The sequence below is a fragment of the Typha angustifolia genome, chromosome 9 (assembly GCF_048772165.1).
Source record: "Typha angustifolia cultivar Huaian chromosome 9, ASM4877216v1, whole genome shotgun sequence".
Classification (NCBI taxonomy): domain Eukaryota; kingdom Viridiplantae; phylum Streptophyta; class Magnoliopsida; order Poales; family Typhaceae; genus Typha; species Typha angustifolia.
Window position 1 is genome coordinate 1,456,340 of NC_133247.1, and position 12,722 is coordinate 1,469,061.

Genomic DNA, 12,722 nt, shown 5'->3' on the forward strand with positions numbered 1-12,722 from the left:
TATCTTTAGCATCATAATATACATGGTTCAAGAACTAGTATTCAACAATCTTCTCATTGGCTATGCATTACTTCAATTTGAACAATAAATGTGGGCAATGATGTCCCGAGGATAAGAGTGATATGGATGTTGGTAACGCGAAAAGCTTTCAAATTTGTCATAAATGTAGCTGGACTTCCCACACTGGTGTAGTGATTTATGGCAAAACAGAGCCTCTTGTAATTGTTCCCATATCTTGCACAGCAAAAAGGAAGAATGAGATGTTATGATCAACAATTAGATAAATGCTTCTCGCATATGTGTGGGTAGCTTTAGTTCAGGCTCGAATTCACCGAGAGGTGAGAAGTAATGATCAACCATGTCTTCTGATACATGACCAAGACTGGGAGGATCCCACTGCATGAAGATCAGATAATGGTTAAGTCTCCCCACTAGTACAAAATGAAGGATCTGACAGAATAAATCTAGGTTACCTTTGGAGCCAAGTCCTTGTCAACCAACCGTGCTCGAACACCCTGCAGAACCACGAGAAAGGTTAGGAAATCCTCCTTGTAATCAACTTCACGTGTTTACAAATAAGAGTGCCTTCATACCTCGCAAAAGTCATGAGAAACATTCTTTGAGATACCGTGCAGAGACATTCGATATTCTCGAACAAGACATTCATCCAAAGTCTGGAATCGACCTTCGCGTATCTATGGAACCACCCAGACATATAAGAACACAACTGCAGAAAGCAGTAAGAGGTTTTACTGAACTTACCGATCTTAGCGACACCTTCAAACTCAATGGAGAGGCTTCCTTAATTTTCTTGAGTGCAGAAGTACACCAATCTTGATTTGTTCTAGCTGCCTCACTTTCCTGATTGTCCAATATAGAAAGTAGAACATAAAGGAGATAGACGTGTTACCCAAAATAGAAAAGCCAACATACACAGGAACTTTCCTGCAGTCCATTGCATCTTAATATGCAAGACCCAGAGCTACACGTTCACTTAAGAAGGAATTGTTTAATGATTTGCCTGGTTGTCAAGAACTAATAAATTTAGGCAATGGCATCTTAATTTCTTATTTAGGGAAGAATTTCAATAGCTACAAGGAAGAAGTATTTATTATGCTTTCCTTGTATCCTAAATAGAGAGTGGGTCCTTGCAGGTTGAGATAGTCTTTGCAGATGAAGGAAATAAATTAGTTTAGTAAATCTATTGTCTGTCGGAGAATTGCTAAGATTATATTGTCAAGTAGGAAGAATAAGGTACAGAATGTTTGACAGGAGTCCTGATTCAGATGGTATTAATGTCTTGAGAAGATTAGGAAGAAATAGGAGAGATTGTGTGCCAGTAGCAAATACTAATATACCTTCGAGAAAATGAAAAATACAATAAGATTGATTGTAATTGAAACCATAAAAAATTGCCAGGAACAAGTAAAAATTTGTCATATTTCTTTTTTTGCCCAATGTAATAGACCTTGAACCATAAGCTACAAGCAAAATGTTCTTAACAAATATAAGGACACCACTCACCAGAGCATCCACAATCTCCTCAACTGTTTCGTGGCCAAAACACTTATCAATCACCTCCAACCTGAATGTATTGTACAAACATAAAATAGCACATTCCAAAGATTCTGTTCGAGATCAGAAATTAATTTCAATATACACAGATACTCGAAAGATATTCTAATTAGTAAAAGCCATATTCCAAAACACTGGGGAAAAACATTGATGGAAATGTCTCGGCATGTTGAACATGATAACAGCTCTAATCAACACATATTTTCCACAAAAAACTGCTAGGGATTAAAAAGAACCTCACCTATTAATGATGCTCTTTTTATCTGGGTAGACAAGATCACCATACTCTGCAAGAGTAGAGTCTATAACTGAAGGATCATCAGTTACCAACTTAGCAAGTCGTTCATCAATCAAACCAAGATGCTGTTGAAAAATAACTCATTACAGAGGGGTTTTAAGGAGAATTCATACAGGAGTGAAATGGAGGGAAGAGAAGAATACTAACAGCAGTCATTGAATAGTGTGTAGCAAGACCAACAGCAAGCATGTCTATGCCATTGAGCCTTTCACCTGTAAGAGCCAAGTATTCCCCTGCAAAAAGAGCATAAATGCTTACCAAAGAAAAAAAGAAAAAGAAACACATCACACCAATCAATGAGAATGCCTATACTGTGTGGAACTGATAACCAAGCATAAAAACCAAGCTGGAATATTAAAGCCACAGTGTAAATTGAAATACCAGAAAGGAAGTTAACTCTTGCATAAGCTATTTAATAAGAATATCAAGTTTTGACAATCTATAGACACCAATAAAATGATTACATTTTACTACATTTCAATGCATTCTTCATGTTAAAGATTGTAAAATTTAAGTAGGAACCACCCAATGGTCTGGATGGGCGATCTCGCTCTAGACCTTACCTACATGACCTGTTAGATGTGATAGATAGAAGGATGCCCCAGCATCAGGATGGAAGCCAATGTGAACTTCTGGTGTAGCAAAGATCTGAAATTGTAAAATAAGCAGAAAAGCTTTAGGACAAAAGGAAAACACTGCTCAACAAGTTAGGTTTCTCAAAGGTATGTACAGACTGTCACAAGCACACTTCAGCACTATAGCGCCCAGCAAACTAAGAGCAGCATGAAACCAATATAACTAATCAGATTATTTTACGGGTCTTAAGGGCTTGTCTGGTATGAGGATAAGTTCCAAACTTGATTGGTAGTCTCATTTCGTACTTTTGATTTTTTAAAGTGAACTCGATTAGGTATAAAAAGATACAAATATGTTTGTTTACCGAACCAGGTTAGGAGTTTATGAATCAATTTAGAGATTCTTTCTGAACTCAAACTGGGCCCTAAAAGAATAAATCTTTTAAGAGAAAAAAGGATGGACTTTTGTATTCAGTAAAATCAGAGCATAGATAGAAGCAAATACATTGTAGAACAAACCAACTTTTTGAATGTGAGGCACGCAAGACTTAGGCTAAACATGATAGAGAGATGACGTCATTTCAGAATTCAATTTAGGAACAAAGAAAACATGCTTCAAGGGACGAAAAAACTAGCTGGACTTAGTACAAACAGAAATATTGACAGGATTTTCTATAGCAGGTATCTGAATCGTACAGTCTTATCAGTTGCAATGCGAAATGTTCCAGGAATTGAAACTCCTCCTCCACCCCCCATTGTTATACCGTCCAAAATAGCCACCTATATCAAACAAAAAAAGGTTTTTATTAGAGGCAAGATTTAACAACAGTAATCATTATTACAATGTCTAACATATATCTTATGATGATATGAACTTCAGTTCCAATTTGAAAGAGGGTGAATCTACATAGACAAGTCTAATGGTTATGGGCAAACAAGTTCCTCGGTGAAAGATATATGATTGTAAGACAATTATGAAAATGTTGATCAAGGAATCTCATGTCTCAGATAGAAGCAAAACCACAGGCTGGATTAAGAAGCCTAGCACTAGCTTGAATTCTTTATATGTACTGGACTATAAAGATACCCCAGGAATGCTAAGGCTCAAAGTAGACAAGAGATGATGTGACCAAAATTTGATCCTACAGAAAAACATTTTAAGGTTTATGACCCTTTTTATGATATATTGTGAACTAAGAAAATTGCTATGATGATGCCTGGTACATTTGACATGACCTTAAACTGAAGCCGAGTGTTCTATGATCTTATGCGGAGTTTATGGCTCCCTCTATAGAATCATTTGACATATAAATTTGGTGTTTCAAGTTTATTGATCTAATACAATGTGTATCAGATCTCAGGTTACCCAGAATTCTATGTTTTAGGTATATATGCAAGTTCATGTTCCTCTTATAATCAGATATTACCCCCAAATTAGTTTCCAGGCTACAATATGGGGTTTATAACCCTTTTAGGAATGGCATGAACCAAGATTTTGTTTACCAGTTGTGTTCGATTTGACAGAATGTACATCAGATTTGACATGGCCTGAAATTTTTTTCCCAGGTTAACCAAAGAATAGACAAACGATAGTGTTCACCAGAAAAGGAAGAGAGTAAAAAAGATCCAGCGGAAATAATAGAATAGCGCTAGTAACCTAAAAGTTCTCATAAGAATAATGATTTTCAACCTTATAAAATAACAGAAATTCCCAAATATGAAATAAAACTTACATGTGGCTTCAAATATGTGCCTAAAACATAAATAAACATATATAAGTTCTTGAAGAAATCCTTGCACTCTTCCAACTTCCCTGCATGTGACAAGTAACAACTAATGAACTAGTTGAGCAAAGGGACATTATAAATGGTAAATTTAAGTAACATTAAGTCTTTCATTCACATCCAAAATCCTTTCGTTGCATAGGGAAATTTTAGTAGCTAGGAAATAGATATTTGGACAAACACAGCAGAACATCTTACCATCATTGATAAATTTGTACAACGAGACAATATCTCCACCAGCACAAAATGCTCTGCCACTGCCCTTCATTTTATCAAAACCGCATTTTTAACTTTTCTTCTTCCAGCTAAACAAACAAAGAAGACAATCAGCCAATAGAACTAAGATCCTACCTTCATCATAACAAAACCAATATCAGGATTGTCTTCCCACGATTCATACAGCTTCTTCAACCGAACTCCCTACAAAAGGTCGCACAGACATATCATCGAACATCTTCAATGCATTATCCCATATGCGGATTGAAACTAACAACAGATCACAAAACCGGAAAGTACCATGTTGGTAGTGAGAGAATTCAAGAAAGAGGGTCGATTCAGGATCGCCGCACGCGCGCTCGCTTTGCCTTCCACGAGCACCTGAGATCGACGATACATAAGAATAATAGGACTGTAAGGATACGAAGGGGATAGGAAAAGGGATGGGCTTGGAGAAGGACTTCGTTTTGGAGTTGGTCATCAATGGCGGAGCTGGGATGACTCGAGAGCGCCCTGCGATTCGGAAGAAGGCGGAGGGCGGATAAGGACCGCCGGGCTAAAGCTACGGCCTTTGAGCTCCTCATTGTCTCTCCTGTCGACGGGAAAAATAGGCGAATTGGGTGGGCTTAAGGTCAGGAAAAAAGACAGCAAGTTATACCGGCTGCTTCTGAATAGGGTTTTAGACGAATAAGCAATCCGATAAAAGAGTAAAGATGGGTTTATCTCCTTGCTCAACAAATGAAATGTGGACCAGCTAAGCTAGCACAAATTTTGGTATTAAAAATAGAACCTATTAATGGAATTAGGGAAAGAGATAGAGTTTTCTTTTTTCTTCCTGAGAGAGAAGTTACGAGTGAAAATTTATTAGTATTTCAATTAAACCGATGTCATTAAAAAGATAAGACCAGTTCTACTATCCTATTTCAATTGTTTCAATTGGGCCAAAAGAAAAGTTTGGGTCCCATTGCCCAAGCTTGGTGGAACCTGTGATATAAAACGACCTCTTTTTTTTCGTACAAATAAGTGAAATAAATCACATTTGTTTTCGTAGAAAGGTGATGGAGAATTAAAGAATAATTACGTGTTATCTTTACAATGAACAAATGGATAAAATGGAACATCTTTGCGGCGCCAACAATGAATTGGTAAAGAAGAAAAGCCCGTATATATTAAAGAAGAAGAAAAAAAAAATTAAAGGGCGAATACAAGGGGCTTTTAATGCTAGAACGATTGAATAACAAATTGGAAATATCTTTGCATCGGTAGTGGTAGCCAGCCATGCTCCTCACACCACAGGATAGGAGGCTTATTTGTTAGCAATTGATCTCCTAATCTACGTTTATAGCCGAAGAACTCTTTATATGGAAGTTAAATTGTTTCTGCCATTATGTGATGTGGTTTCCTTCCATCTCACCAGTGACTTGAGGAATTCCATCACCTGCAGAGGAATGCAAAGCACATCTCTGTCACACCAACAACTAAAAGAAATGCAAAAGCACTGGCAGAAAGATTTAATCTTTATTTTTACCTCAGTGGGGTCTCTTAAAGAGTAGAACGCATCAGTTTCTTTTGGCACAGATGATACTAGAATTCCAAAGCCGCGGTTTCCCTCTCTCAGGATCTGATGTCCACCAAGAAACACTCAATAAGTCACAGAGAAGATAAAGTAGTTATCTTGAAGCCTAAATCATTGTGTCCTCGTTACGATCCAGTACCTTAAATGCATCTTCATCGGTTCGGTCATCTCCGACATAAATTGGAAGCACATCATTGCAATCATTTAGCCCAAGAGATTCAAGCAAAAACTCAACAGCTTTCCCCTTGTTCCAGTCTATAACAGGACGGACCTCCAAAACCTTTCGTGAGAACAAGCATGATTATTTAGGATGTCACAGGGAAACAAATAATGAGATGTAAATAGATATATAGATATATCAAGGCCAGTGGATTTTGTTCTCTACCTTCCGTCCATGAGTTAATCGTAGGCGGGGATAGGCCTTTAATACATCAATAACGCATTGACCAATGTGATCCCAATTCTGGAAATCGATGATCAAAAGGTAAAAGTTAACACAGGTTAGACACCACTACTTTCTCCTTTAACTAAATGATAAAGAGTCACAGGATTCATGGAGTGGGCTATACCTTCATATCTACATTACGGTAATGTACAGAGGCACAGAACTTATTGTTCTCAACAGTAGCACCATCAATACCTTTAGTAATCTCAACGAGGGATCTAAAAACCTGGAATAAAATAATGTATACCGATGAGTTTGATTCGCTTAACTAGGAGGGAGAGAGAGAGAGAGAGTAGCAGAAAAATGTGACTACATACCTCGTCAATCATTGTTATAAATTCACTAGCAGGCTGGAAGAGATTCACCTCCTTACCCTACGACAGAGCAATGCAAAGTAAGACGTGGACATAACATCTAACTGATAAGAAATTTATAATACAGTGGCACCCACCATTATCAACAAATATATTGATGACAATGATAGGGCATCAAAGATATTATATGTAATAAAACTTCGAAAGTCAACTGTGTCTAAGACCTCATCTCTAACTCTGCAAGCCATGGCACAAAAATTAACTTGCAGACCTTAGTAAAGTGAAGAATGTGAGCAAAGATAATGCCTCTTTACCTGCTTGTCCGTATAGCTAATGCAGTTCGGATGGTGACCGGCGGGCTCATATTTTCTGACTGGGCTCATTATGTCCATCCCATGACTACCAGCATAATAGAGTTCTGTCAGTTTAACGAAATCAAAAACCTGAAAAGATGAAAATGAGAATAGTGTCAGAAATCATAGAACTTTCAAAAGAGATCAAGTACAGAAACAGCTCACTTAGAGAAACTAAAGCAAGTAACCCACAGGGAGATTAGGTACAACACCTTATCACGAGATCTTCCACTAATAATAGCAGTAGGAAGGCATCTTGCTACATTTTTAACAGCAGAACGCATCTGGAAAAGAAATTCATAGTATACCGAATTAAATCCCACAAGAATACAGTGCTGATGTCAAAAGTACAAGTACGTGGACTCTATTATTGAATTATCAAGATTATGAAGTTCACTTACCTCATTGGACATGATAGCATTGTCAGGGTTGTCCACAATAGGTGAAAGAGTTCCATCATAATCCAGAAACAGTGCTATCTTCTTGCCTTCAGCATAGGCAGCTATTTGTTCAAATGAATTTAAGGCTGATGGATACTTCATCTGTAAACAGAGGTGCAGACTAATGAACAACTTCTTAAAAATCTACTTAAATTTATAATTTTAACAAAAAAGTTAGAGATGTGATTTTACCAGCCAAGTACGATATGATGCGTCTACTTCATCTGATGCAACGTCAAAGCCAATATCTTTGTATAGCTTTTTACGTGGAGGAGAAGATGCTATCATGGCATCAAGCCAAGAATTAGCACGTACCTCATCAAGCTTACCAGGTATACCTTTTCTTCTGGGAATGTTTAAGTACAGACCAGAAGAAGGATATCCTGTGACAGGGGTTGTTGAATAAGGCATCACATTAGAAGGCAATCCAAATCTTGACTTGTTTACAGGCACAGGATCAGTGATAACAGGAGAACTATGATTTGCCTTCAAATCCATCAGGGTCTCCAAATTAATGTAGGAGTTCTGGTCGGTGTGGTAATTAACAGCCAGCTCAAAAATAGTTGAATAAAACTCGTGTATCTTCTCTGCTTAACCAACCCTCTTGTCAATGAAAAACCACCTCTTTAGTGTATTCTTGTCACTGCAGTTGTGCATGCAGTCCATCAAGCGGATATTTCCTGAAATCTGGTCATAATGTAATTGTTGGATTAAAGGAGGAATACAAGTGCATCACTGAGGAGCTATGGAATAAGTTTACCTACCTTCTCATCTCCAGAAATATAAAGCATCTATATCAGAGATTAGACATTTCAGAGCTGAAGAACAGCAGAAATCCACTTCAATGAGGTTGCTCACTACAGGAAGCAATTTGATCTCTTTGCCTACAAGAATCGATCAAACAATTATATAAAAATGCTATGAGAAATCCCCACGCACGGCACATTAAAACTGAAAAAAGGAAAACCCATAAATTAAAGAAAAGCATGTGCACAGATAACATTACATGAGTTTTGACATTCTAGAGGAATATGTGATTCAATATGCTCTACTAGGAGACTAGGAGTCTAAGAGCATGAACACAAGAAGGGCAAAAAAATGAGCAGGGTGAAATTCTCATGAACACCCTTTCTTTTATCAACTAGGCAATATTTTTGAGAAAAAAAAAAGCAGCCTAATATTGTGGTTTTTAATAGGCACAAGATTCGAAACAGAAAGGAAGTTCTGATTTTAAACATTAAAATGGTCTTCAATTTAGCAAATATGACCTCCAAACATATCCTAGCCATATATAAAACATCAGATATCCATTCTTAAATATCTAAATCTATATTAAGAGCCAGTACCAAGGATAAGCACGATTATGGCACGTCCTACGGATTACCTCAAAGGACGTACGCATTGATATATAAAGGTGGCTATAGTGTATGACATCTTCCGGAAGAGACAGAAGGCATAATATTATGTCTTTAGGCTGTTCAATTGCTATATAATAAAAATGACACCACTCCAAAATAGCAATTAAATTACAAGGCACTGTCATCGAAAAGAAAAATATAAAAGACAGCTCAATCTCGAAATCTGGTGCAAGTAACGTTAAGAACTGGATAGAGAATTAGAGATTGCTATTTAGACATTTAAAAATAAAATAAAATAACACATTTAACGTTAGACGGGGTCTTCATCAAAATGAAAAATCGACATGGGAACAAGAAAGAAGAAGAAACAGAGCAAGAACTACCAGGAAATCAATTTCCCGGTACATGCGTAGTATTGGGGAAGTAACCAAAGATTCAATGGCATTGTTTCACGATGGGAGATTGACACGAATACGAGAGTACTGGCACTTTAGTCCAATCTCAGCCAAAGAGCAAAAGCAGCATTGCTATCTACCGATAGCATGGCTCAAAATTTGCTTGCTGATGGGGTAAAAATACAACCTTCGCCATTTAGAGGTAAGGAGAATATATCTAGCACAAGGCCACAAGCACATGCAGTACCACAGCTAATTGAGTTAGGTATCACAACAACCAAAACAAATCTTTTTTGATTAAAATCAAGAACACGGTAGGTGCGCTACCGAAGAAATCTAAACAGGACAACGAAAACCACTAATCAATAGAAAGCGATGGGGATCACCCCGCCAGTACTCTCTAACATGGGGAAGGTTACATTAGCTGTGGGTGTTACATCAGGGAACACAGATTGGTACCAAATTTGGCGTCGGTTGGGTTTCCTTTTTTTTATAGTTGAAGCTCTTAAGGTACAAATCTCGGGTACGAGACAAACCGGAAAACAATGGGCACCCACGGACGTCGACTGACAAACGCCGACACATAGCTCGAGGGAAGCGAACCCAAGAAGAAGAAAAAAAGAAAGAGGAGATCCCACCCCTCCACTCTCATACAATAAGAAAGTTTTAGATTCGAGTCGAGGATTCGAAGATCCAACACGTCGTACCTGGTATAATCTTGAAACGAATCCAACCGGATTTCTACAATGCCGAGAGGAGGAGAGATCGGAGAGAAGGACGAGGGAAAGAAAGCGAGCTCGAAAATATCAAAATAATTAAGAGCGCACGAAAGCGAAGCGAAGCGAAGAGAACAAGGGAAGAGAAGAGAGGAGGTTTGAGGCCGCTATTTAATAGCATAGACTGGTAAGGCCGCGAATAGACGTGCTCCTCACGTAACCAACGATAGGAAAAAGAAAATTAAAATTAAAAATTAAAATACTTTTGGAGGGGTTGTGGGGAGGACACCGAATTTACCATTTTGTCCTCACCTAGAAGCCCCAAAATAAAAACCAAATCACTCGTTTCTCGGGCCACCTCCATTTTTCACTTAGGAGGGGACCAGAAAATACGACTCACCTACGCGGCGCGATGTGGACCGCACAAAAGGATCCTAAAACGTTGTGTATAACAAGCAATGCCGACGGCCGCGATGGCTCCGATTCTGACTCCGTGCGTCGCAAGTCGCGAGTCTCAAAGAAACACCTGTTGCTGTCTCATCCCCGACATCAGACACGTGGCGAGGCGCTGGATCCAGCTACTGCCACGTAAGTCCGAGCTGCCCTCCGTACTGGCTGGCGGTGGAAGGAGTCGAGTCCGACTCACTTCTAAGGATGGCTATGTCACCATATCAATCCACTTTTAAATAAGTGAAAATAAAAATAAATCTAGAGGTAGTTTAACTCCAGCAGAGTGCCACATCTTTTTCTCACGTGCGACAAGAAGAAGAGAGGAAAATAATAATAATAATAATAATAATTTGAAAAGATGGTCATAGTCAAAAGGTGGAAAAAGTGGTGTACTTTGACCAGAAACAGTTGGTTTTGGTTTACTTCCCGTGAGCTGGAGAGGAGGAGGAGAATAAACATTGGATGCTCGAAGGCCTCCGTTTGGGGGCCTTGGAAGTGGAAGTGGAAGTGGAAGTGGAAGTCAAAGTATTATTAATTACGTAGTTAAGACAATATTGTTGGGTGGAGGAGATTTGTCAAGTTGCATGACATTGGATTTTAAAATTAACTTTAAGAAATTAATTGGAGGGGTTGGAAAGTTGTGGTCAAAGGGACTTTTTTTTTTCACACGGCAAAGTGAAGAAGACTAGAGAAAGTCACAAACGTGGGGGTTGTATGCTTGCTTGTCTTTATTTATTTATAATTAATTAATAGTATTAGTATTAGTATTAGAGAAGAGGAAGGAGGAGTTGCTTTAGGGTTGGTGGGTACTCAAATGGAACAATAATATTCTTTTTCTTTTGCATTTGCATGTATATGTGATGAAACACTTGACATTTTATTAAGTTAATTGTAAAAAAAAATTATTAATATTAATATTTTTTTAATAATTTAAAAGTGTTACAGAATATCCTTGTCAGATCTGTGGATTTGAGGGTGTATTGGTGGAAGAAAATATTAGTATTATATGAAGGATCTTATTAAGGAGAGAAGTTAATTTGGAAAGGTAGGTAAGACCTAAAAAGGTTTCTCATGATTAATATGTTCTTATGAGAGGGACCTGAGAAGTAATTTCTTCATCAATGTTGTTTTTTAACTTAGGTGTATATATATAAATATATAAATATATATATATATATATATATTGAGAAAGTTTGGATGTTTGCTTTACTTACCTAAGTTTGAGGGACACCTCTCCTACTCTGACTAAGCCTTAGATCACCAGTGACGACGACAAACAAAATATTTAAATTCACAATGGAGTCTAGATTTCAAATTCAAAATATGCATAGTTAAACTTAAGCAAATTGAATCATAGCACCAAGATCCCATGTACTAAAACTAGCTAATAGTAATGGCTTAATTACTTCTCTTAAAAAGTTTGAAAGAGTCTATTTGAAAGGAAACCTATAAAATGCATACCATTAATAAGTTCCACATGGCAGGGTTCTAATTGCATATATATATATATGCATTAAGTTAATATCCACTTTCAAAAAATTAAAAGTATTATTAAAGGACTCCATTCTCCACTTATTAATCGCAGTCAGATAAAGATAATAAAAATCGTATATATATATTTTTAATCCTCGCAATTGGCATCGTGAGAGGGAGGAGTTAGGCATCCACATCGGATCCACGTGCCGTCCGAATAAAGTATCGCCGCAAGGGTCGCGCGGACTTCGCCGCCAGTTACCTACACGTGTCATCCGGCTACGGGCCCGGCGTTTCCGCGCGCCTCCAACTAACTAATAACTAACGACACGCGTTGTGCCCGCGGGGTAGCTGTCAAACACCGACGTGGCAGTGACCGGGCCAAACCCACTAGATTGAGTCGGTGCTGACGTGGTCCAACAGGATCTATTGGAAGTCCAAATCCGCGCCTGAAAAGTCGGCGCTTCGAGAGATGTTTGACTTTTCAACTTATGGAACGGAAGCTTCCTCTCGATGCAAAATTTCTACTCACATTAATTAATCAAATAGACTTGCAGTGAATAATTTAATTACTTCATATTATTATTATTAGTTATCACTTAATCTATGTAATTTATTTTTATATCTTACAAACATTCTGACGTTAATTTAAATTAATAAATATATGCAATGACGAAAATATTATTGTTTTAATTAATCTGTCTCACTCACCGAGTTATTTTAAAGTATTTATTTATAAAAATAATGGTTAATT

At 37.7% G+C, this 12,722-nt stretch overlaps 2 protein-coding genes across 2 annotated transcripts; both read right to left on the reverse strand.

Annotated features, from left to right (window-relative positions):
* Positions 1-35: 35 nt before the first annotated feature.
* Positions 36-5,237, reverse strand: LOC140766707 (small ribosomal subunit protein mS47). The gene is made up of 14 exons (XM_073106279.1): positions 4,910-5,237; positions 4,749-4,829; positions 4,584-4,652; positions 4,431-4,494; positions 4,182-4,261; positions 3,145-3,228; positions 2,437-2,521; positions 2,021-2,106; positions 1,817-1,938; positions 1,525-1,585; positions 763-861; positions 594-695; positions 474-515; positions 36-396 (listed from the first exon to the last, which is right to left on the reverse strand). Exons 1-14 carry the CDS (start codon positions 5,030-5,032, stop codon positions 277-279), a joined length of 1,218 nt encoding a protein of 405 aa, XP_072962380.1. The 5' UTR covers positions 5,033-5,237; the 3' UTR covers positions 36-276.
* A 353-nt stretch (positions 5,238-5,590) lies between these two features.
* On the reverse strand, positions 5,591-10,194 carry LOC140766708 (probable trehalose-phosphate phosphatase 2). The gene is made up of 12 exons (XM_073106280.1): positions 10,037-10,194; positions 8,341-8,460; positions 7,769-8,263; positions 7,538-7,678; positions 7,349-7,420; positions 7,098-7,226; positions 6,787-6,843; positions 6,594-6,695; positions 6,410-6,487; positions 6,164-6,304; positions 5,977-6,069; positions 5,591-5,886 (listed from the first exon to the last, which is right to left on the reverse strand). Exons 3-12 carry the CDS (start codon positions 8,072-8,074, stop codon positions 5,806-5,808), a joined length of 1,200 nt encoding a protein of 399 aa, XP_072962381.1. The 5' UTR covers positions 8,075-8,263; positions 8,341-8,460; positions 10,037-10,194; the 3' UTR covers positions 5,591-5,805.
* Between the last annotated feature and the right edge of the window lie 2,528 nt (positions 10,195-12,722).